This window comes from Malania oleifera, chromosome 1 (genome assembly GCF_029873635.1).
Source record: "Malania oleifera isolate guangnan ecotype guangnan chromosome 1, ASM2987363v1, whole genome shotgun sequence".
Classification (NCBI taxonomy): Eukaryota; Viridiplantae; Streptophyta; class Magnoliopsida; order Santalales; family Ximeniaceae; genus Malania; species Malania oleifera.
The window spans coordinates 107,335,332-107,357,424 of NC_080417.1; the positions used below are offsets into that span (position 1 = coordinate 107,335,332).

A 22,093-nucleotide genomic window follows, 5' to 3' on the forward strand; every position below is an offset into this window, starting at 1 on the left:
TAGATATTTTGTTATTATGTCTTTTTCCTATCATCTTATTCTTCTTTCTTTTCCTTCCTTCGCATTGGGTAACCGTATACTATAACTCTTGAAGCTTAGGAGTTTGTGAGTGTACACAAACCCAAGCCTAGCTGAGTAATCCTAGAAATCGTGCATGCTGTGAATATTTGCACCAAGAGATTTTCTCCATAAGAACGAAATCGGTTTTAAGGACAATGGTCCTACCACATCTCAATTCTATTATAATTGTCTCACTAATTTAATTTAGTTATTATTTTTATTATATCTTAATTTCTTAAGGTTCATACAAAGGATTTAACCTTATGGAGAATCCACTACTTTATATCTCTCCAAAACGATAATACATTCATATAAAATTTGAAAATAAAGAGAATAATGAAGAAAATAAACTTCTGGTTTTTTGATTGATATGAATTTACAAAGTAGTTTGCTTACATATCTTCTAAAGAGGGATTAAGTCATTTGTAGTTCTTAAAAATATTTTTAAATTTAAATTTTTAAATATTTTTAGGTTTATTTGAGAAAATCCTTGAGATTTGACTATTTTGATTTCTTTAGAAGGAAAACCATAGAACCTAACTTGAAGTCCCTTATTTTGTTTTTTTTTTTTTTCAAAAAAAGGCTTTTAATTTATCTAACAAGCACATCATGGACAGTTCATTGAAAATACATACTTTATAAAAAAAAATGTTTTGGTTTATTTGAGATGAAAATTATAAAACCTTACCTAATCTTTCTATTTTTTTTTAAATAGCATTTTTAATCTATCCAATAGACATCAGGAATAGTTCATTAAAAGGGTAAATTCTCCAAAAATATTTTAGGACTTTTTAAAGTTAAAAAAAAAAAACCATAAAGCTTAAAAATTGATTTTTTAAAAAAAATTTTTTGAAGAGAAAACCCATAAAAATGCCACCAATCATTACCAAAGGATTGCCCAATCTCATAATACAATATATAAACTTAGCAGCATTTCAAGAAATCAAAGGATGCAAAAAAAGAAAAAGAAAAAAGAAAATAAACCTTCCACATTCCATTCAAGCTAGTTGCCACTCCCTAGAGAGGCAGTCGATTGCATGTATGTCCTACTAAACTCAAATTTTAGTGCAATTTTGTTGACTCTATAATATAATCTTACTATAAACTAATCCTAAATGACATGCTATTACTCAAAATCAACTTAGGTACGTAATAATCATACAAAATCAATCATATCAATCCATATTCTCAAATATACAATAAAACAAAAATGACATGTTAATTAACATAAACGAAAGATGTCTAACTAACTTGAAAGTTGCTTATTAATGTAGATAAGAGCGGAAGAACTCACACTTAAGAAGACTACGAAAAGATGGAATGAATAAGAGCATAGAAAGATGGGGAAAATGATGAGAATTTAAGAGTGGGAGATCTCCTCCAAACATGAATGAAAATACTCTTAAGTCTCTACAATTAACCTCTCTTTCCCCTCTTAGGTGTGCAACAAAATGACTAATGCATGGTTTATAAATAGACCATGCATAATGGATGAGGTAAACAACTTTGGACTTTGAATTTTTTAAAAATCAAATTTAAATCAAGATAACTACCAACAACCAACTACCAACGTCCTCATTTGCTACTTAACATGTGTCAATCGTTAGAGCAAATGATACAACCAAAATGACCAATAAATGAGAGGAAAATAATACAAAATTCAAAATTGCACTAAATTGGTCGACTGCCCTGGATAGACTGATTAACCATTTGCAAATGATGCCAAAATCCTTTGCACATGAGCAAAAAAATGGGGAAGAAGGGGACCGATTGATTGTTCTGTGAAACATTTATTTTCCTTTTTAGTTTTTGTCTTGAATTAACTTTTTTAGCTCGATTAAAGTTTGTTTGGTTAAAAAAATGACTATAAAAACTTCAACAGTTTACTAATCTAAGCTTTTTTTAAAAAATACAACTGAATAAAAAAATATTAAAAAATAAGAAAAATAAATATATTACAAATGCAAACTCATGCAGATGTGTCTAATCTAGCTAAAACTTCTAAAAGTACCCCAAAACATGCTGAATATAACTAGGTCATATATGTTTCTTGTCTAACATAAACATACTTAATTTTAGGCATGGATAGCTAGGTCTCCAACTCACCTAGTTATGTTTGAATAATATTGGTTGTTGGTGCAAAAATCAACGTGACTTGAACTCCATCCTAATACCTTCCTATAGTTAGATGCAACCAAGAAAGAGAAAAGTTTGGAGGACCTCGATGGCTTCCAAAGGCCCTCTTTGAGTCTCAAGTCAAAGTAGTGTCTATTCGAGATGGAGCTTTTAGGATTTTGAGACATACCTTCCCAGGAGGAGATAGGTATACATGCGTGTACTATGGCACCTTATCTGGAAACATCCTTCATCATGTTGAGAATTCCACTTGTGAGCATGTCCCACATTGGAAAATTAGAGTGGATGATGGGTGCTTATATACATAGATGAGCCTAAGACCCAATATGCTTAAGCTTTTGGGTCAAGTTGGTGTTCACCCATGTGTATCAAGCCTACCTATAGGCTCCTCTGGTCCTAACAAGTGGTATTAGAGATCTGTTTGGAGCAGAAAGGCCAAATTGGAGTTTTTTCACCGAAATCAGAGCTCTGTCCAGTGGCTTGAAATTAAATTTTGAGGCCACCATCACGTTCACCTCGTCGAGATGAAGCCAACAGTGCAAGCCGGAGCTCAAAAGGAGTTCAAACGGATGCACACGTGCCAACACGCGCTTTGCTGAATTGGTTTGTGTTCTCACGCGCCGGTGAACTGTCGGCCACGTACCCGCACACGCGCCACGCATCTCCCTCACCCGGCCGCCTCGACCTACCCAGCAACCCTCGACCCAACTTGGAAACCTGCGACCCGAATCCATACCCGGTCCGTCCACGTCTGCGAACCAGCGTCCTGTCAACGCTGAGTGAGCGCCTCGTTAGCCGCTGCATCAGCCACCACATCAGCAGCGGGACCCATCGTGGGACCTACAAAATCTGCCACACAGTGCCTCGTCTGTAGTGGACCCCACACCTACCACGTCAGCACTAGCCACATCAGCAACCGTTGACCAGATTTGACCTGATCTTTGATCGGATTTTTTAGAGTCATTTTGGGTCCGCTTTTCAAACAACTTGAACCATTTCGAAGGTTTTTGACCGTTTTGGATCCAACTGTACTGTCCATTTGAGCTAATTCCATCTCTAGATCAATGATTCGAGATATTGAATGAAAAGAGCTAAAAGATCGAGATGTTTAATGACAATAATTTCGATTTCTGGAAAATACAGATTGAAGATTACTTGTTTGGGAAGGAGTTGTACTTACCATTGAAGGATACACTAGCATCTATGAACGAAGACGAGTGGGAGTTGCTTGATCGTAAAACTCTCAGAATTATCAGAATGACGTTGTCAAAGTCTGTGACATTCAATATCAAGCATATTTCATCCACCAAGTCTTTAATGGATGCATTTTCTACTATGTACGAGCAGCTGTCAGCCGTTAATAAGGTACATCTTATGAAAAGATTATTTACTATGACTATGTCTGTAGGTGAAAGTTTTAGCAGACATTTGAATAATTTCAACGAGCTGTCGGATCAACTCGCCTCAGTCGGGATTACATTTGATAGTGAGATTCGTGTTCTACTGATTCTCAGTCAGTTGCCTGAAAGTTGGAATGGTGTTATTACTGTAATCAGTAGCTCTGTAGGGAAATCAAAGCTTGTATATGATGAGGTCGTCAACATGATTTTAACGGAAGAAATCAAAATGCAGTTAAACCATGGTTCCACTTCGAGTTCAACCTTGAACATGGAAAGTTGAGGCAGAGGAAATAGGCATGGATGATCAAACAACTGCGGCAGATCTAGGCCCAGGCGGTTTAAATCCATAAATCCTAAAGGTTCTCAGGACATAGGTTCCCAGGGCACAAAAATTATTAAGTACTGGAACTGTGGAAAAATAGGTCATTAGAAGAACCAGTGCAAAAGTCTGAAGAAAGAATATGGGACAAAGTCAAAGACAAAAGCAAATGTTGCTTCAGAAAATGATGATATGTTGATATGCTCTTTGGAAAGTAAAAAGGAGTCTTGGGTGTTAGACTCTGGAGCTTCATTCCATGCCACTTGCAGCAGAGATTGCCTAAAGGAGTATACATCAGGTAATTTCGGTAAAGTATATCTTGACAATGATCAACCTTACTACTTTGCTGGCAAGGGGACAGTGAAAATCAAAATGAATGAGTCGGTATGGAACCTGAGAGATGTCATATATTCCAGACCTGCGGAAGAATTTGATCTCAGTTGGTCAACTGGCAGATGAAGGATATAACATAACTTTCATTGGTGATGAATGTGAGATTTCAAAGGGTGCATCGATGATTGCACGAGGTAAGAAAAGTGGTACTCTTTATGTAACTCCTAATGCATGCATGTCTATTACAATTGCTACAGGAAATGATGATAGCAACATATGACATCAACGACTCGGACACTTGAGTGAGAAGAGACTTAGGATGATGCACTCAAAGGGTAAGTTAAGTGATTTACAGTCGATGGAGATTGACATATGTGAGGATTGCATATTTGGGAAACAGAAGAAGGTCAGTTTAAATACGAACATCAGTACACCAAAGAAGGAGAGACTTGAGCTAGTCCATTCAGATGTATGGGGACCAATGACCATTTCATCCACAAGTGGGAAGCATTACTTCGTAACATCTATTGACGATCATCCACGAAAGGTATGAGTTTACTTCTTGAAATATAAATCTGATGTTTTTGATGCTTTTAAAATTTGGAAAGCAATGGTAGAAAATGAAATTAGTTTGAAAATCAAGAAGCTGAGAACAAATAACGGTGGTGAGTATGTTGACACTGAGTTCAAGAAATTCTGCTATGAGCATGGTATCAAAATGGAAAGAACTGTGCTAGGTATGCCTCAACACAACGGTGTAGCTGAGCGGATAAACAGAACATTGATAGAAAAAGCCAAAAGCATGCGTATGCAATTAGGCTTGCCAATAATGTTTTGGGCAGAAGCAGTCAACACAACAACTTATTTTATTAACAGGAGTCCATTAGTACCATTGGATTATAATCTACCAAAAAAAGTATAGAGCAATAAAGAGGTAAGACTTTCACATTTGAGAGTTTTTGGTTGTGTTGCATATGCACATATCAATGATCATGTTAGGAATAAGCTGGATCCAAAATCCTGGAAATGCACCTTCGTTGGTTATGGTGGAGATGAATATGGGTATCGCATTTGGGATGATGAAAACAAAAAAGTGATCAGAAGCAGAGATGTGATTTTTGATGAAAAGTTGATGTACAAAGATAGCCACACAATAGAATCTACAGAGTTTGAAACAACCTTTGTAGATGTGGATGATGTTCTAGAAGGTGTAAGGATACGTCAGTGGAATACCGAGAATCCTTAGCAGCATATTGAGAATCCTCAGGTAGAGGAACCTGTGGAGCAGATTGTTGCACCACCACCTCCTACTCCAGCACCGGAGCTTAGGAGATCATCTTGGCAGCATGTACCAAATAGGAGGTATGTGAATCATTTACTTCTTACAGATGGAGGAGAACCTGAATGCTATGTTGAAGCATGTCAGGCAGGAGATTTGAGCAAGTGGGAGCTTGCAATGAAAGACGAGACGGAGTCTCTTAACTCCAACAAAACATGGAAACTAGTTAAGTTGCTCAATGGTAAGAAGGCTCTTCACAACAAATGGGTGTACAGGATCAAAGAAGAGCATGATGGATCCAAGAGGTATAAAGCCAACGGTTCGTAAGTCTGGGTAAGCGACATCATAAAAAAGTTGAGACGTGAAGCTAATTCTCCTGACGTGCTAATAGTTGGAGGACCAAGTGTGTGATTGAGGCTAATAAAGATCATCTAGGCTGCAGATGGATTTGAATAGGGTCAAGACGTGAGAGGTAGGATTGGTTCGAAGGCACATGAAATGCAATTTGATGCACATAAGGCGCCAATGGTAAGGCCCACTTGAGCAACTGTTGGGGAATTGGGCTTGCTCTATAAGGGAGATGATTTTCGTTCAAAGGAGAGCAATTGGAACTCACAAGTGAGGGGGAGATTGTTGAGAATTTCACTTGTGAGCTTATCCCACATTGGAAAATTAGAGTGGATGATGAGTGCTTATATATATGGATGAGCTCAAGACCTGATAGGTTTAAGCTTTTGGGTCAAGTTGTTGTTCACCCATGCGTATCATGCCTACCCATGGGTTCCTCCGGTCTTAACACATCAGTCGAGGGCTATGTGTTGGGATGCCTCATTTTACCTCGCAATGCCTTATTTGACCTCCTAATATTAGTGCTTAGAATATTTTTCTCAAGTACAACTTAAGAGTACATTGAAAATGAACTTTGTTAAGCAAATTGAAATTAAATCCTTTAAACCATTAGCTAACACCAATTTGGAGAGAAAGAGGAAACCTGATAATAATTTAAAGAGTGGACATTGCTTCATTTGTGACTTGTATTGAGAATGACTCTAAATTTGAGGAGTTGTTAAAATTAAATTATTTCTTTAATAAACTTAGAAAGAGTACTATTTTTAATGGCTACAATCGATGTCAATGTTAAAGATAGAGACCAACATGCCCTTTAGCAATGAGAGAATAGTCAATTTATAATATTAGGTGGCGATTTAAATTGTATAATTCATATTATTCTTTATTTTTTATCATTGTACGCGACTTCTCCTCCCCCTCCTTTTAGGTTACCGCTAAAATTATTATGCCATTACAAGTGAATAAAATTATTTTATAATTGTAGTTATTGGATATGAAAACACATTAGATTGTGAGACTACTAGTTCATTTGCTTACTTTTTTTATTGAGAAATTAAAGATTTTTGCGTCTTAGTAGCCTTGTTTAATAATATGATCGGGAAAATATTATGGTAAATTTAGATGTATACTAGTCTTAAATGTTTATTGGCTTCAAGTGACCATGAATATATTGAATAGTAAGTATAATTATTATGGATGGTTGTTTATAACTACAGATAGTTATTATATTTATTAGTAAATTTTATATTTACTGAATTACCTATTAAGCAAAATTTTAATTTTCAATGAATATATGTAAAAATTTGAGAATATTTTTAAAATTTAATGGTTAAAGAATACCTGTGTTCCTTTAATTAATAATATAAACATTAACTGTGAAAAAGAAGAACTAAACAATGAGTAAGATCTTTGTAATACACTAAAATTTTAGATACTGGTATAATAATTATTTACGTCACCAAGTTTAGCAGTATGGATTTTGAAACATGCAACTCCATAGTCGGGAGATGATGAGCTTTTAGGTTTTACATTGGGCTGGCTTCGGTGAGCTTATGGGCCGGTGACCAACCATCCCCGATAGGCCGAACTGGTTAGGGTTTTGGTGGTTAACGCCACCCGGCCCTGTCTCTGTCTCTCTCCCACACGCACACGCACTCGCACTCTCTGTGTGAAATGCTCGAGCGCCCGATTTTCTCTCTCAACCCATCGAGGTATGATTAATGCAGCTTTTGGAGATCACCTTCTTCCACTGTATATTTCGCAAATTGAGTCGTTTTGTGATTGTGATCATTTGATACATCAATTAGATTAGTGCAATTGTTTAAATTCATTGGATTCGCATGCGGGTGTTAAATGGCAAGAGGTCCAGCAACTACTCTGTTTCGTATTTATGCATCAAAGAACAGATTTGTTAGTTCTAGGGTTTTGATATCAAGTCGATACGTCCATTCTCGTGGAGGATGGGATCGCTGCGACCCCCAGAGGAAGCCAACCGGTGCTTTTTATGATGTGCCCGACATTCCCTTTTGGATGGGTTTGATGAATACAAATAATCTGCAATTAGCTTTGCAGAGTTCAAAATTTAGGAGCCATAATTATACCATTGGTGCGAAATCATTCTCATCCATTGTGGAGGATAGGAATGATGTTAATGATAGTAGTAATTGTGTTTCTACAGCAGTAGAAGATGGGGATGGGGTAAATGAGGATGATGCTCGCAATTCAACCGTGATCGAGTCAGAATGTAATAAGGTTGATGTGGGCAGTGGAAAGAGTGTTGGGTTTGAGCATGTTGCATTGCGCAGTCCTGTGGAATTGTACCACGAGCTTCGCAATAATGTAAAATGTGCAAAGCAAACGCGGTCTGACTGGGAAATGCTTGCAGATATCTTCCGTAGCTTTGCGAGATCAGGTTGGGCATCTAATCAGGCTCTGGCAATCTACATTGGTACCTCATTTTATCCTACTGCTGTGCATAAGTTTCGGAACAACTTCTTCTTCAAGAAATGTTCAGCTGATGTAGCCAAGTACTTGGTGACGCTTGGTCCATCTGATGCTGCTGACCGATTCCTTTTCCCTATATTTGTTGAATATTGTTTGGAAGAATTCCCAGATGAGATCAAGCGATTTAGGAGCATGATTGAATCGGCTGACCTTACAAAACCCCACACTTGGTTTCCCTTTGCACGAGCCATGAAACGTAAAATTATTTATCATTGTGGTCCGACTAACAGTGGCAAAACCTACAATGCTCTGCAGAGCTTCATGGAAGCAAAGAATGGTATATACTGCAGTCCTCTTAGGTTGTTGGCCATGGAAGTATTTGACAAGGTTAATTCATTGGGGATCTACTGTAGCCTTCACACAGGGCAAGAAAAGAAGCATGTCCCTTTTTCTAACCATATTGCTTGTACTGTGGAAATGGTGTCCACTGATGAATTGTATGATGTGGCCGTTATTGATGAAATTCAGATGATGGCAGACCCATGTAGAGGTTATGCATGGACACGAGCTCTACTTGGGTTAAAAGCTGATGAAATACATTTATGTGGGGATCCAAGTGTTCTAAATATTGTTCGAAAGATGTGTTCCGAAACTGGCGACGAGTTGGTTGAAAACCATTATGGAAGGTTCAAGCCTTTGGTGGTTGAAGCCAAGACTCTATTGGGTGATCTTCAAAATGTTCGGTCCGGAGACTGTGTGGTTGCATTCTCTAGGAGAGAGATATTTGAGGTGAAAATGGCAATTGAGAAACATACAAAGCACCGATGTTGTGTTATTTATGGTGCCTTGCCACCAGAGACTCGTAGGCAGCAAGCTAGCTTATTTAATGATCAAGATAATGAATTTGATGTTTTGGTTGCAAGTGATGCAGTTGGAATGGGTTTGAATCTTAATATCAGAAGAGTTATTTTCTACAGTCTTTCTAAGTACAACGGCCACAAGATTGTTCCAGTTCCAGCATCACAGGTGAAGCAAATTGCTGGAAGAGCTGGTCGAAGGGGATGTCTCTATCCTGATGGGCTCACAACAACTCTACATTTAGATGATTTAGATTATCTGATTAAGTGTCTGAAGAAGCCTTTTGATGAAGTTAAGAAAGTGGGGCTTTTTCCTTTCTTTGAGCAAGTTGAGTTATTTGCTGGCCAACTCCCAAATGCGACATTCTCCCAGCTGCTGGATAAGTTTGGTGAAAATTGTCGTCTAGATGGTTCTTACTTTTTGTGCCAACATGCTCATATCAAGAAGGTAGCAAATATGTTAGAGAAAGTCCAGGGATTATCACTGGAAGATCGTTTTAACTTTTGCTTTGCTCCAGTTAATGTTAGAGACCCAAAAGCCATGTACCATCTTATGAGGTTTGCTTCATCATACGGTCAAAATCTCCCAGTTGGCATTGCAATGGGCATGCCAAAAGGTTCTGCCCGTAACGACTCGGAGCTTTTGGACCTTGAGACTAAGCATCAAGTCTTGTCTATGTATCTTTGGTTGTCTTACCACTTTAAGAAGGAAACTTTTCCATATGTGAAGAAAGCTGAGACGATGGCAGCTGATATTGCCAGTTTACTGGGAGAGTCTCTTGCCAAAGCTTGCTGGAAACCAGAATCAAGGCAGGCAGTGAAACCAAAGCCCCAAAAGAAGGAAGATGGCTATGAGAGGCCAAGGTCACTGATTAAACTCTATGAAAAGTAAGTTTGCTGAATTAGTTGTATTTTTAGCTTCCTGAATTGACATGCTATTAATAGTTTTCATGATTGGAGCTCTGAGTGTTGATACTATTGTAGTCTACAGTTACTGATAATAATTTATTTTGTTATGTCCCCTGTCTTGTATTTGCCCTTTAATCTTGTGCATTAAAATCGCTGCACAGGCATCATTTAACTCAAAAGCTTTCTTAAGTTATAGAAATTGTTCAAAAATAGTGTGATTACGGTGGCAGGGCTGGTGGTGGTTAAGTAGCACTGTTGGTGAGTTTCTTGGGTGATGGTGGTGGGAGTGGTGATAGTGGTCATATGGCGTGCATGGTTATGGTTGAGATGGTGGTAGCCATTTTGCTAGGTTGATGGTGTTAGTCTTGGCTTGATTAGGTTTGGTTGGAATTGATTTTTTAAAACCTCAACAATTTATGGTCTTTTGAAGTTCTTCAAATATTTTAAGTAGCTATAGTTTGTGTTAGGTTTTGATATAATTTACTTTAATGTTCATTAGCATTTATTCAGAAATCAGGCTGCCTTACATCAGAGAGGTGATGATGTTTGGGATTATTGTGTTGGTGGTTGTGGTGTTGGTGGTCATGTAGTTGGTAGTGCAGTTGTTGTAACAGGTGGGAGTTGTGGCAGCGGGATTGGTGACTGTAAGAGTGGCCATTGTTTGTGATATGATGGCAGTAGAGGCATGCTGATTAGATATATATTTTTTTGTTTAAGCTTATTATTGTTGAACATTAGTGGGCATTATCAGCTTTTTTTTTAAGGATATGTACTAATTAGTTGAGATCATCAGGAGATCCCTGTGCTTTTCTGCTGCCGAAGAGGACCACATTGTTTTATTTCATGAGCTCACAACCCTATTGATGGTTTGCTTGATTGATAAGGATTAGAATGTTGGAAGGATTATCATGGCTGGAGATTCCAACAGTGCCATATATATTCTTTTTCTTTTTCCAAAAGGATATCCTTGGAAAGCAAAGGTTTTGATAAACAGGTTGTTCAGAATGCTAATGGTTTTTAGTCTTGTTATTTTGAAGTGATTTATGGAGAATGAAATATTGTTGCCATTTTTTTTTTCTATTGCTTCCTTGTTCTAAGTTCTAACATAGGTCCGCATATGGTTTTGTTTTAACATGAGCTTTTCCCTAGTTTGGCCGCCAGGGATATAATATTGTAAAAGATTTTGCTGGTTCTGTCTCTGAGATAGTTGTGTTTTTAATTCTTATCAAGAAAGAGATTTTTGGGTTTTTATGCAATTTAATTGATTCCAAATAATGGCATCTTTTCCACTTTGCAGAAAAAGGCAAACAAATTTCTCACTGCACAATTATTCAGAGAAGGTGGCTGCCTAGTTTTCTTGCCAGGTACATGTACCACCATCCTCCATGTTTTGGCTGTGACACCATCTTCTGTTTCTGTTACTCTTCTCCCCTAATATGTTGATATCATACAGTTTTCATATTTGTAATACTTTGAGATTTAAGGAAAACCCTAGACAGAAACTGCATAATGTTCATAATTTTCCTTTTTCCCTTTTCACTATGCCTTCTGCAGAGAAAAGCCTTCTTTGATGAATTTGCGCATGTGGGTACATACACATGCATAGTGAATATGTAATTATTCAGCTTTATGAATCTTTGCAGAGTTTAGGTAAGAATTGCAGCCATTTGTATGATGAAATTTAACAATAAGTTTGGGGTTACTAATAATTGAGGAGATGTGGGGCTTTCGCATTATTTAGCATTTATATTTCATGCTCTCTTGAGGATCACATTGTTGAAGTATTGGCTGTTTAAGCCAGAAGGGATGGACAAGCATGCACTTAAAAACCATTTGAATGTGCTTTTTTCATTCTGTGTTCATTCACAATGCGTTAATTGTTGCATGAATTACCAGAGAATGGAAACTGACAATCTGTTTAGCCTAGTAGGTTTTATTTCTTTTTCTTTTTTGGTTTTTACCTGCCTTTTTTTCTGATATGGATAAATGCTGAAGCTGGCATAAATCAGTGATGAGCATGTTCAGCTTGATCTTCCCCCCCATCATTTTTCCGTCTTTTCCCTTCAAATGATGGTTCTTGGAATGGAAGGGGGTGGGAGTAGAATGGAATAAAAATTTAATGAAAAGCGTGAAGAAATTGAGTGACAATTTTGATTTCATTCTATTCTATGTACCAAATGTATAGATAGGTAAGAGAGGAAAGAAAGAAATTATGAGTTTGGCTTTGAGGTGTAGGAGCTTGAAGTATGCTGATGTGCGATTCCTTCACTTTGTCACAAATCCCTGTTTTTTACCTATTTTCTCTCCCATCCATAAAGGAAGATTCACTAAACCTAGATCTGTTACCAAGTCTGTGGGTAACTAAGATGGCTAATAGATTCTTGGTGAAATGACATTGGAGCTAAACCATCATGCTTCATGTTTATCCCCTCACATTAACTAGAGTTGCTTGATGGTATGAGATATTGGATAAAAGTGCTCATATTTATCATAAAATTTTGATGCTACTGCAATTTTGTGCTAAAAGGCTACAAATTTGAATTTGCAGGTGAGGTTGGAGGCAACTTGCTTAAAGCAGAGAGGTGTGTGGGCTATTGTGATCCATCATCTTAAAATTCTTTTTTATGGCTGTCAACCTTCTTTACTATACTTCCTAAAGATGTGCAGATACATTTAGACATTTAGTTGATGAAAAATTTAGTTTAACACCGAAGGCAGTGGACTGTAGGGCCTTTCAATACCCATGAGTTTGTGGAAGATGACTGGAATTTTGAGACTTTTGCGGAGTAGCCTAAACATTTGTTCTCTTCTCTGGTTCAACCAGTTGAATTTTAGGGTAGTTGTTATCAAATTAGACTTGTATAGTAGAACATTGCTCTAAATCTTATGTTCAATTTCAGGATTTGTGTAATTTCAAGAAAAGCAGGTTGAGGCAGTTGAAGTAGTTTGCAGTCCTGTGGATACTCACTACTTAATTGGGATATCATTCAGTCACGTTCTTACAATTATTTCCCTTTCTTTAACTTTTATTTTTCTAAATGATGTAAAGTGTGATATCTTTCTTCACAGTTTTGGCCTTACACCTTGTAAGAGCCGTGTGTTCTTATTTCCACATGTCTGCGTGTTGATATACATCATCAAAATTTCCCCCTTTCGGTTTGGCTAGAAAGGTTTCACATTCATCGTGAATAAATTTTGGGGGACATGAAAAGATTCTGGACATTGCGTGAGGATCAGTTACTGGATTGTTCAACATTTTCATTTCTCTTTTTATTGAAATAAGAGTGCTGCTTTTCAAATTCCTCACCCTGGTGATTAATAGCTTCTTCTAGAAATATTGGTCGGACAATGAATGCTTCCACACTGGAGTTTGGATCCTGTCTCCCCATTCTGTGCCCCGCCTGCCCCCTTTTAATTTTTCTGCTGTTATACCATCAATTATTTTAAAGGTTTATGGTTTTTCATACTATCTTATGATGTGACGAGAGAAGAAGGGGGACAGAAGATGGGGAGAAGATAGAAGATCCATGTTCTCAACACAAGAATGATACAAGGGGGTTGATGCTCGTCGGGGTCTTGACGTAATGAACAGACACTTCCCAATGCCGGTAGGACCACAGCGTCAACTTCTTAATAGTGGTTGGATGAAAACTAATATTGATGCTAACATGAGAAAATGAAAAAAGGAATTGTGAGTTTTCTCTAGTCCAGGCTGAAATTGTGTCCATCAACTAGTGAGTTGTTGTCTCAAGTCCAAAGCAGTACCTCCCAAAGCCGCACCAACACCCCCCCCCCCTCCCAAAATCCCAAAAAAAAATCGTGTTAACTGTCTTGCAATCTTCCCTTTTTCTGGCGCCAGCAGCAACATCATCATCAATTGTGCAGAGGAAATTTCTTCTTGCCCGAGCTTGCAGAGAAACGTAAAAAAGCATAAAGGTCATTCTCTCTGTGGTATTACCCAAATGTTATTGCAATAATAAATGAGAACATATGATGACAAGCGCAGGCTTTAAGATGGACTTACCTTTGTATTTGGTTTGGATCAAAAGAAGGAAACTCATCACTAGGCACATTGCCTGTTTGTTGAGGGTTGTCATGCCACGGATTCCATATGATTTCCTCCACTTTGGAGTCGCAGACCACACACTTGTGCTCAAAAGTTCCAGCAGCAGCTTGAACAGCCAGATGTTTACAGTCACTGCACCACAGTGAGTGTTGGCATGGAAAGTTGGTCCATGACATCTTACCTTGGTTGCAGGCGAAGCACTTTCCCTGCTCCATGCTTGCTTTGTAATTCTGCACACACCATCCACAAGACCGCAAAAAAACAGTTACTGTGCACAAAGTAATGTAGATGTGAAGTTCTCAATACACTAACAACACTGCATAATTCGTTCCTCACATCATAAAAATCAAATTCACGGAGAAAGAAAACTGAGGAGCTTTTTCTTTTTATTGCAAGGGCCTCCAAAACTAGATGCCTCTGTTGCTTCTTCAGTTTCTTCCCTTTAGCATCCCCTTCTTTCCCACATCTCACTTCCCCACTCCTTTCACTATCACTGCCTCTTGCATCTCTATTATTTTGTTTCATTGTCCATGGTCTGCCATGGAAGAGTGGGTCTGGTTTCAAGAACTCCAGGAATCTTGGGTGCACCCACTGCAAAGCATCATACTGATATTGCTTTGCTTCAAAAGCTTCATGGATAAAATTTTCATTATGAAATGATTTCCTCTCGTCCAAGCCAACTTCCAAGAAACCGAAGTCAGCATAAGAAATTGATGAACCATCCTCAAGGTAGCTGTCACAGAAAACATAGTCAGTATTGTCATCAAATGGTGTACAACATGATGTGCCTGGCATTGTGATCGACTTGGCGAGTTCTTCATTTGGCTGAAGGCTAGGCAGGAGGACCATGTGAGTAGCAGGTCCACGTCCTCCTACAGGGACAATCTTCATGCGACAAATCCCAGGCAGAGACCTCATAAAGTCACTAAGCTTGTGGTAGCCAACAGAAGCATGGTCTAGTTCTAGTCCACACGAAGCCCTAAAGTCAGCCTTGAGGGATGAGAGAGGATACCACTCGCCTTCCCTCAAACACTTTGATACCTCCTGCAAAAAGATGGGGAGCCACCCTTTGAAGATGCTCACCCAATCTGGCAGGAATTGGTCCACAGAGAAGGTGGTAACATGAGCTTCAGATTCATATGAATGTGTATTCTGTTGAACGCACAGCAATCCATCGTCCAAAGACATCTGTTTAGGTCTACCCTTGTCTGTTTTCTCCTCATCAGGGCTTTGTGCCTGAGTTTGTGATTGGTTGTTCTGCTGTTCCTCTTGTTGTCTAGGCGAAAGCTTTTGAAATTCTGAAATTAATAGGCATTTTGGGACAGCACTTTTGATCTCAACCAGCTTGCCTTTAATAGTGACATAGTGCGCTTGAAGGGCAGCTGAAACAGATTGCTCATATTTAAAGGTGACAAAGCCAAACCCCCTTGACTGTATTGGATTGCCTGCTTGAGAATTGATAACTATGGCTTCTTCTACACACCCAAATTGTTCTTCAAAAAACTTTCCCAGTGAACCTGCCTCACACATATTGGATGATCATTTGAATAATTGTTGATTCAATTCAATTCATCGACCATTAACTTCTATACTTGGACAATGAAGAATGTATCTTGTACCTAGCTTCCACCCTAAAAAAGAAATTGAAAAATGAAAATTTCACAATTCTCTCAGGCTTCCAACCTGAATCCAATGAAGGCGGGAGACCTCCTACAAATATTTTCTGTTTAAGTTTCTCTCTAGCCTGAGAATGAATTGAGTGAGCATCCTGCCTTATCTGCTGAAGCTCTTCTTTACTCTCAGCATGGTAACACTTAGCTCCTCTGAGGGATCCACCTGGAGATCCATAGAATCTACAAAGCTCTGTCTTAGGGCTAGTGCAAACTCTGGATCCACATGGGAGACATGAGTGAGATCTAGGGAAAAAAAAATCCCAATCCTATCAAAATATGAACTAAAACATAGTAAATTTAATGAGGGCAGTTACCTTTCAACAGTGGTACCTTTGTTTGTCATGGGTGGAATAATTTCACGGGTCCCTGAAAGAATCTGATCATTCTGTAACCAGGGGGTATACTTTCGTTGGGAAGCCTGGGTTGCTGCATATCAGATGCGGGGATATTAAGTTAAGGCTAGTATTGCTTACCTATAATGGTCACAATTCTTTCGACAATATTTGGGGTGAATATATGTGATAAAATTTAACTTACTAAAGCTAATGTTGGTGGGGCTTAATATGAAACGCATGTCCTGCGACTTGGCCAAGTCTATAGGCCTTTGTCTACTGGATAAAAATAAGATGACAAACAGGCAGCTGTCAGCACCTGAAACTCTTAGCATATGCCATATGTAGAAAGCGAAAAAGTAACCATAGTGAGGAACTTAATCAAAAGGGATTAATTGTCTTCAACCGCAAATTGAGGACTTCAGTGTTTGCACCAAAGTGCAGAAGAAGCTGCGCACAATCCAAATAATCATTCTTGGCTGCAAAAAATAGTGGGGTTTCTAGCATTTCGGTTGTAGACTCAATGCTATCAGGGTCTTTAGATAGCAGAATCTGCGGTGTCAATGACATAGGAAAGCATCATAACTTAAATATTTTTTTCCTGGCTTGCAGAAAATGTAGTTCATGTTATAAAATTGCAGAAGTCAGTCTACTGCCCAGGAGATGGAAGATGAGAAACAAAAGTTGAAAAAGAGAACTCAAGGGAATTGCCTTGTATATACCTGAAGTGCCTGTTTATTACCATTTGCAGCAGCAATATGGAGCGCAGTTAATCCCAATCGATTTTTCAGGCTTACCAGAGCATCGTGCTTCAGGAGGAGGCATACAATTCTGGAAACAGAAGCAATTACATTTACAGATGCGTATGTGTGTGTGTGTGTGTGTGAGAGAGAGAGAGAGAGAGAGAGAGAGAGAGAGAGAGAGAGAGAGAGAGACCTTATCTGTTGCGGACACAGATCCTTGTTGGTCTTCAGGGACCAATGGAGCGCAGAATTTCCTTCTGCATCGACATCATTTACATCTATATCTGTTTTTAAAAGTAACTCAATCACTGCTTCATCTCCAGCCTACAAAAGGTACTATTAGTATTGGTTCCTCAGCTCCGTAATAATATTATACTTCAATAACTTGTTTTATGCACCAATAACAGATGATATATATTCTGATTAATATCTTGACAAACAAAACTGAGAATGATGGAGCTAAATACATTTCATTTTTAATCCTGTTTGTCACTTTCAAGTCAGACTTTTAGGCTGCTGCACCTTCATGATTGGAAGACATTTGTCTCATAAAGGGAAGCAACTTCTTTGACAGCAAGAAGCTAAAAAGGAATTTTCCTGCCTTGAAAGATTGTTTTACCTGTGCAGCACGGACTAGTGGTGATGTAATCCTCCTATCAGTGCAGCCACTTCGTTGAACAACTGCTCCAAACTGCTGGAGTAGCTCTATCTCACATAACAAGAGTTTCCGTCTCTCAGCATTCTCGCTTTGATTCCAAATAGCTGTCCGTTTTTTTGTTCTCCACGAGGAAATCCCAGTCCAACCCAGGGACAATGCCTCTCTGATCACGCAATCATACACAGTAATCTTGTCCTTGCAACCTAAATCAGTATCATGTCGTGGGACCAAAGCCGAGGTGTTAACTTTCTCAGCAGCTACCATAAGCAGGGCAGCTAGAGGGACAACCCGACATTCAACAGCACACCCATAAGCAACCTTTAAAATATCTTTTGTTTTCTCAGCCAGAAGTTTCACCACCGTTAAATCCTGTAAAATGTGATGACAATTGCAGAATCAATGCATATCAATCTATATGTAGTCTCATACTCTTGGACTTTGGCTTTTTCGGTGGCTGAAATAGAAATTTGAATATTCAAAATACCATTGTAGTCTTTTCATATTATAAGAAGGGGGAAAAAATTCAAAGACAAAAAGTACAAAGATATATTAAATTGAGAATCAAACCAAAATTTGCTCTCCCATGGACCAACCTTTTCTCTCAGACATACGACGAGATCTTCAATTGCGTCATTTGGATTCCAAACCACATCCATCCTGAAGTTTTGGTTGAAAAATAAAAAATAAGCAAACTCAAATGTAAACAGCACTGTTTCTAATAAAAATTATGGAGTTCTTATAAAGTCAATAATATTGGCAGCGAATTTTGATTTTACCGTCTGCTATACAAAGCTAGCTCCAGAGGGAGCCGTGCTTGCTGGTCCTTACACTTGATGTCCGGACGGGCTCCTTGCTTTACCAGAAGCTCAACGCATTTCTTAGCATGCAACTCCGCCGCTTTGTGTAAGGCAGACCAGCCAGTATCATCCATCTCGTTGACAAGAGGCACCACCCCGATATCTCCGTTGAGCAATGCAGAGGCACAATTCATCGAATCAAATGCACAACAGAAATGCAGAATTCGCGACACAATGCCACTGCGGAGCACCTCTGGTGAACCTCTGCCTTGGCCTCCTTCAAATTTCTCTCGATTCAAAGCTTCTTCCTTGAGTCTCTTCAACTGACTTACGAACTCAGCGCTGTCGTCTTGCAAGATAGATTCGATAAGCCTCTTGTAGGCATCTGTCAGTTTGGTGCTGAATTCTCTAAGATCATCATTAGTTGATCCAGTACCATCACATTTACCCGAAGTATATATGCATTTCGGTAGCGAAGTGAAGAGTTCTGTTAGACTAAAACTTTTCATTTCCTGCAATGATATCAAGAATTTCAAGCACACGAGAGAGAGAGAGAGAGATGATCGCACCTAATCTAAAGAAAAGGAGTTAATTTATTATGCATGTATTAATTGCCGGAACATCGAATTTCTGCAGAACGCATAGAAAGAAGATCACTTTCAGTTATTGAAGAGAAGCGGAACCAATCTTTGGATAAAGAGTCGGTAAATAAGAGAAAAGAGGCCAAACTAAGAGCTCTGATGAAGAAAACACAGATTCAGATAGAAAATGGAAGTATTCGCAGAGGAAAACGAGAGATCTAATTTCATTCACGATTATGTTTGATCAGTGTTCAAGCCCTAATTTCACATTAGAATCAACTAGAAAACAACTTCGAACATGTAATGCGCACTTCCACGGAAAAATCTAAGCATTTCCAAAGGTCGCGTATGTTCGATCACAACGCAAATGAAGATTCAACTCGATGTATATTTTTCATCCACGGAGAAGTGTCGGAGAGAAGCTTACCGCCAGGGAAAAGCGCAGATCGTGCTCTGTCCAGCTCTTGATAGTTGAACAGAAAGAGCGAGGGAAAATGCTTTAGAGAAGCGAAGCCGGCGCAGGGTACTTATAGAGGCGGATTTCAAAAGAGTAGTAAATTGGGCGTGTAACTTCAGTTCCGTTAAGTCCAGTTCGCGCCATTCTACTGTTAGTTGACTAAAATGCCCCTGCATAGTTGCCTATACTGCCGGAGTCTGACTCGACGAGCGAGGCCCTAGTTGGGAAATTTATAATATGCCCATCCAACTGAAAACTGTACCTGGCCGTTAGATCAACTGAAAACTTAAAAACCGTACCTGTACACCGTTGCAAGTTACAGTCTAGGTGGACTAGGTGATAAATTGTGAGTTTTTTCTCGTTTTAACTTTTTTTTTTTTAAAATATATTAAATAATACCTCATTCTGGGAAGTATTTCCCAAAATGATTCTAACGTAATCTCGCTAGTCCAAGTAGCGATTTTTAACCAAATCTCGCTACTTCAAGTAGCGAGATTTATCACGTGTCACTGGAGTTTATTTTTCGTAAAGCACAAATCTCGCTACTCCAAGTAGCGATTTTTAACCAAATCTCGCTACTTGGAGTAGCGAGATTTGCCACGTGTCACTGCAGATTATTTTTTGTAAAACACAAATCTAATTATGTGTTGTAAAAAAATATTATTTAATATCTATATTTTAAAAAATGATAAAAAAGGAAAAAACTCGGTTCCTTGTGCTGTGGTGTTTTTTGGTTCGTTGAATGGATTGTCTCGGGTGGACAGCCCCAAAAATGATAAATAAAGATGCAGTCATCGATTCTCCCGAGAGGCCGCGAGTAAATATTAATGACAAAGGACGCATTTTTTATACTAATACTTGTACTTGCTCCGCTATTCAGCCCAAACCTGGCTGAGGAAGAGTTACGAGGCGTAAAACAAAAAAAATATGCAGATTGGCCCGTGCATACTATATTGAATATAATGATTCCATCATTCATGATAAGATAAATAATAAGATAAATAAGTGTTGGAATATTACTTCAAGAATTGAACAGTTGGAACTGAAATCCAAAGCTACGCAAGTTAAATTAGAAGAAGAGAAGATTAGTTAATTAGTTAGCCTGATTAGTTAGTTTTCTTTATTCTTGATTCTTGTATTATATAAATACAAACATATACTCTGTATTTGAAGCAGATAATAGAGAAGAATTTTTCAGCTTATGTAAAAACTTCACATGGTATCAGAGCACTTGCTTCCCTTCCGCAATTTTTTTTAAGTTTCAAGAAACCATGAAAGCTCTGTTTTTAGCCACAGTGCGCCTCCAAATTCTGAGCAGTACGAATATTCAGAAAAATTCTGACGCTGATCAAGAGAAGCTGATAGATTAGTATTCTGTATCGGCATTATTCTAGTATCAAATTGTAAAGCCTCAAGTGAATTGCTTTTATCTCTGGTCTTTACAAAGAAAAATTCGTTGATCTGCAAATTTTTTATATTTCTTGGAGAAATTCCATATATGACTTCTGCTGATAATTCTACCAGTTCTCAAAATTGTCATCGTATGATCAATCTTTCTGATGATTCATCCAGTCCATATTACTTACATCCAAGTGATAATCCTGGTGCATTACTGGTTTCTGAAATTTTTAGTGGTGATAATTACATTGCATGGAGTCGGTCAATCACCATTGCTCTAACAGTTAAAAATAAGGTAGCATTCATTGATGGCTCGATTCTTGCTCCTTCTATAAATCAGTGTTCTCTCCATACTACATGGCTGAGTGCAAACAATCTAGTTTTTTCATGGTTAATGAATTCCATTTCCAAGGAAATAAGAAATAGTCTTCTCTATGTTACATCTGCTGTTGATCTTTGGAATGAGCTGAAAATAAGATACTTACGAAGTGATGGTCCCAGAGTTTTTCATCTTGAAAAATCTCTTAGTTCTATTACTCAGGGTTGTTTATCAATTACTGAATATTTTAATTCATTCAAATCATTATGGGATGAATATATTAACTATCGACCATTCCCTACATGTAGTTGTGGTAAAATGGCAACTTGTACCTGCAACCTGTTTGATTTTTTGTTGGTTAGACAGCAATCTGATTATGTGTTGAAATTTTTGATTGGTCTGAATGATTTCTATGCTCCAATTCGAAGTCAATTGCTTATGATTTCGCCATTACCAAGTATGACGAAAGTATTTTCTTTACTACTTCAAGAGGAAAGTCAAAAACAACTAAATAATGTTGTCAGCAGTGAAACTCATGCTTTGATTGCCAAACAAAACATTCAGCCATCTGGTTTTTTGAAATTCTCAAAGGATAAACAGAAGAGATTTTCTCTATACTGTACACATTGTGGATACAATGGGCATACAATAGAAAAATGTTTTCATCTTCATGGTTTTCCTCCTAGCTGGACTGGACCAAAAGGAAAAAGGAAGCCACCTACTGCACATGCTGCCATGACAACTCCTGAGCTTTCTCTTCAACAGAGTAATGAGGATCCAAAGTTTTCTTTTACTTCTGAGGAATTCAATAAATTGCTAGCACTTGCAAATTCTACTTCATCTCCAATATCTCATCAAACATCTTCTCCGGCTGTTAACATTGTTACTTCTCAATTTTCTGGTAACCCTTCAAATTTTTGTTATTTAGTTTCTTCATCTCTGCAGAATGTACATTCATGGATTTTAGATACAGGTGCAACAGA

The 22,093-nt window shown here is 38.2% G+C and overlaps 2 protein-coding genes across 5 annotated transcripts; one reads left to right on the top strand and one right to left on the bottom strand.

The window, feature by feature from the left end:
- The first annotated feature begins 7,300 nt into the window (after nt 1–7,300).
- On the top strand, nt 7,301–13,091 carry LOC131163374 (DExH-box ATP-dependent RNA helicase DExH18, mitochondrial). 4 transcript variants are annotated; one of them, XR_009139067.1, is made up of 5 exons: nt 7,357–10,065; nt 11,384–11,450; nt 11,641–11,736; nt 12,635–12,668; nt 12,987–13,091. XR_009139067.1 is itself a non-coding variant. In XM_058119973.1 (4 exons), the coding sequence occupies exons 1-2, from the start codon at nt 7,730–7,732 to the stop codon at nt 11,436–11,438; spliced, it is 2,391 nt and encodes a 796-aa protein (XP_057975956.1). In that variant the 5' UTR covers nt 7,301–7,729; the 3' UTR covers nt 11,439–11,450; nt 12,635–12,668; nt 12,987–13,091. The 4 variants fall into 4 exon arrangements, 2 of the variants coding, with proteins under 2 accessions (XP_057975956.1, XP_057975953.1); XR_009139066.1 differs by having other exon boundaries at nt 7,301–10,065; nt 12,635–13,091; XM_058119973.1 differs by lacking the exon at nt 11,641–11,736 and having other exon boundaries at nt 7,301–10,065.
- Nucleotides 13,092–13,905: 814 nt separating this feature from the next.
- On the bottom strand, nt 13,906–18,594 carry LOC131147990 (uncharacterized). Its single transcript, XM_058097712.1, has 12 exons — nt 18,335–18,594; nt 18,152–18,215; nt 17,520–17,927; nt 17,094–17,224; nt 16,880–16,988; nt 16,564–16,709; nt 16,363–16,433; nt 16,140–16,251; nt 15,836–16,038; nt 14,489–15,669; nt 14,111–14,382; nt 13,906–13,993 (listed from the first exon to the last, which is right to left on the bottom strand). Exons 1-12 carry the CDS (start codon nt 18,547–18,549, stop codon nt 13,960–13,962), a joined length of 2,946 nt encoding a protein of 981 aa, XP_057953695.1. The 5' UTR covers nt 18,550–18,594; the 3' UTR covers nt 13,906–13,959.
- Nucleotides 18,595–22,093: the final 3,499 nt, after the last annotated feature.

What these genes read in the sequence shown, in the direction of transcription:
- LOC131163374 (XM_058119970.1), top strand. Translation starts at nt 7,730, where the DNA reads ATGGCAAGAGGTCCAGCAACTACTCTGTTTCGTATTTATGCATCAAAG. An exon ending in CTGATTAAACTCTATGAAAA is followed by an intron (nt 10,066 to 11,383) that starts GTAAGTTTGCTG and finishes TCCACTTTGCAG; the next exon opens with AAAAAGGCAAACAAATTTCT.
- LOC131147990 (XM_058097712.1), bottom strand. Translation starts at nt 18,549, where the DNA reads ATGAATTGTGCCTCTGCATTGCTCAACGGAGATATCGGGGTGGTGCCT. An exon ending in CCCCACCAACATTAGCTTTA is followed by an intron (nt 16,252 to 16,362) that starts GTAAGTTAAATT and finishes TCTGATATGCAG; the next exon opens with CAACCCAGGCTTCCCAACGA. An exon ending in CCCGCCTTCATTGGATTCAG is followed by an intron (nt 15,670 to 15,835) that starts GTTGGAAGCCTG and finishes TGTGTGAGGCAG; the next exon opens with GTTCACTGGGAAAGTTTTTT.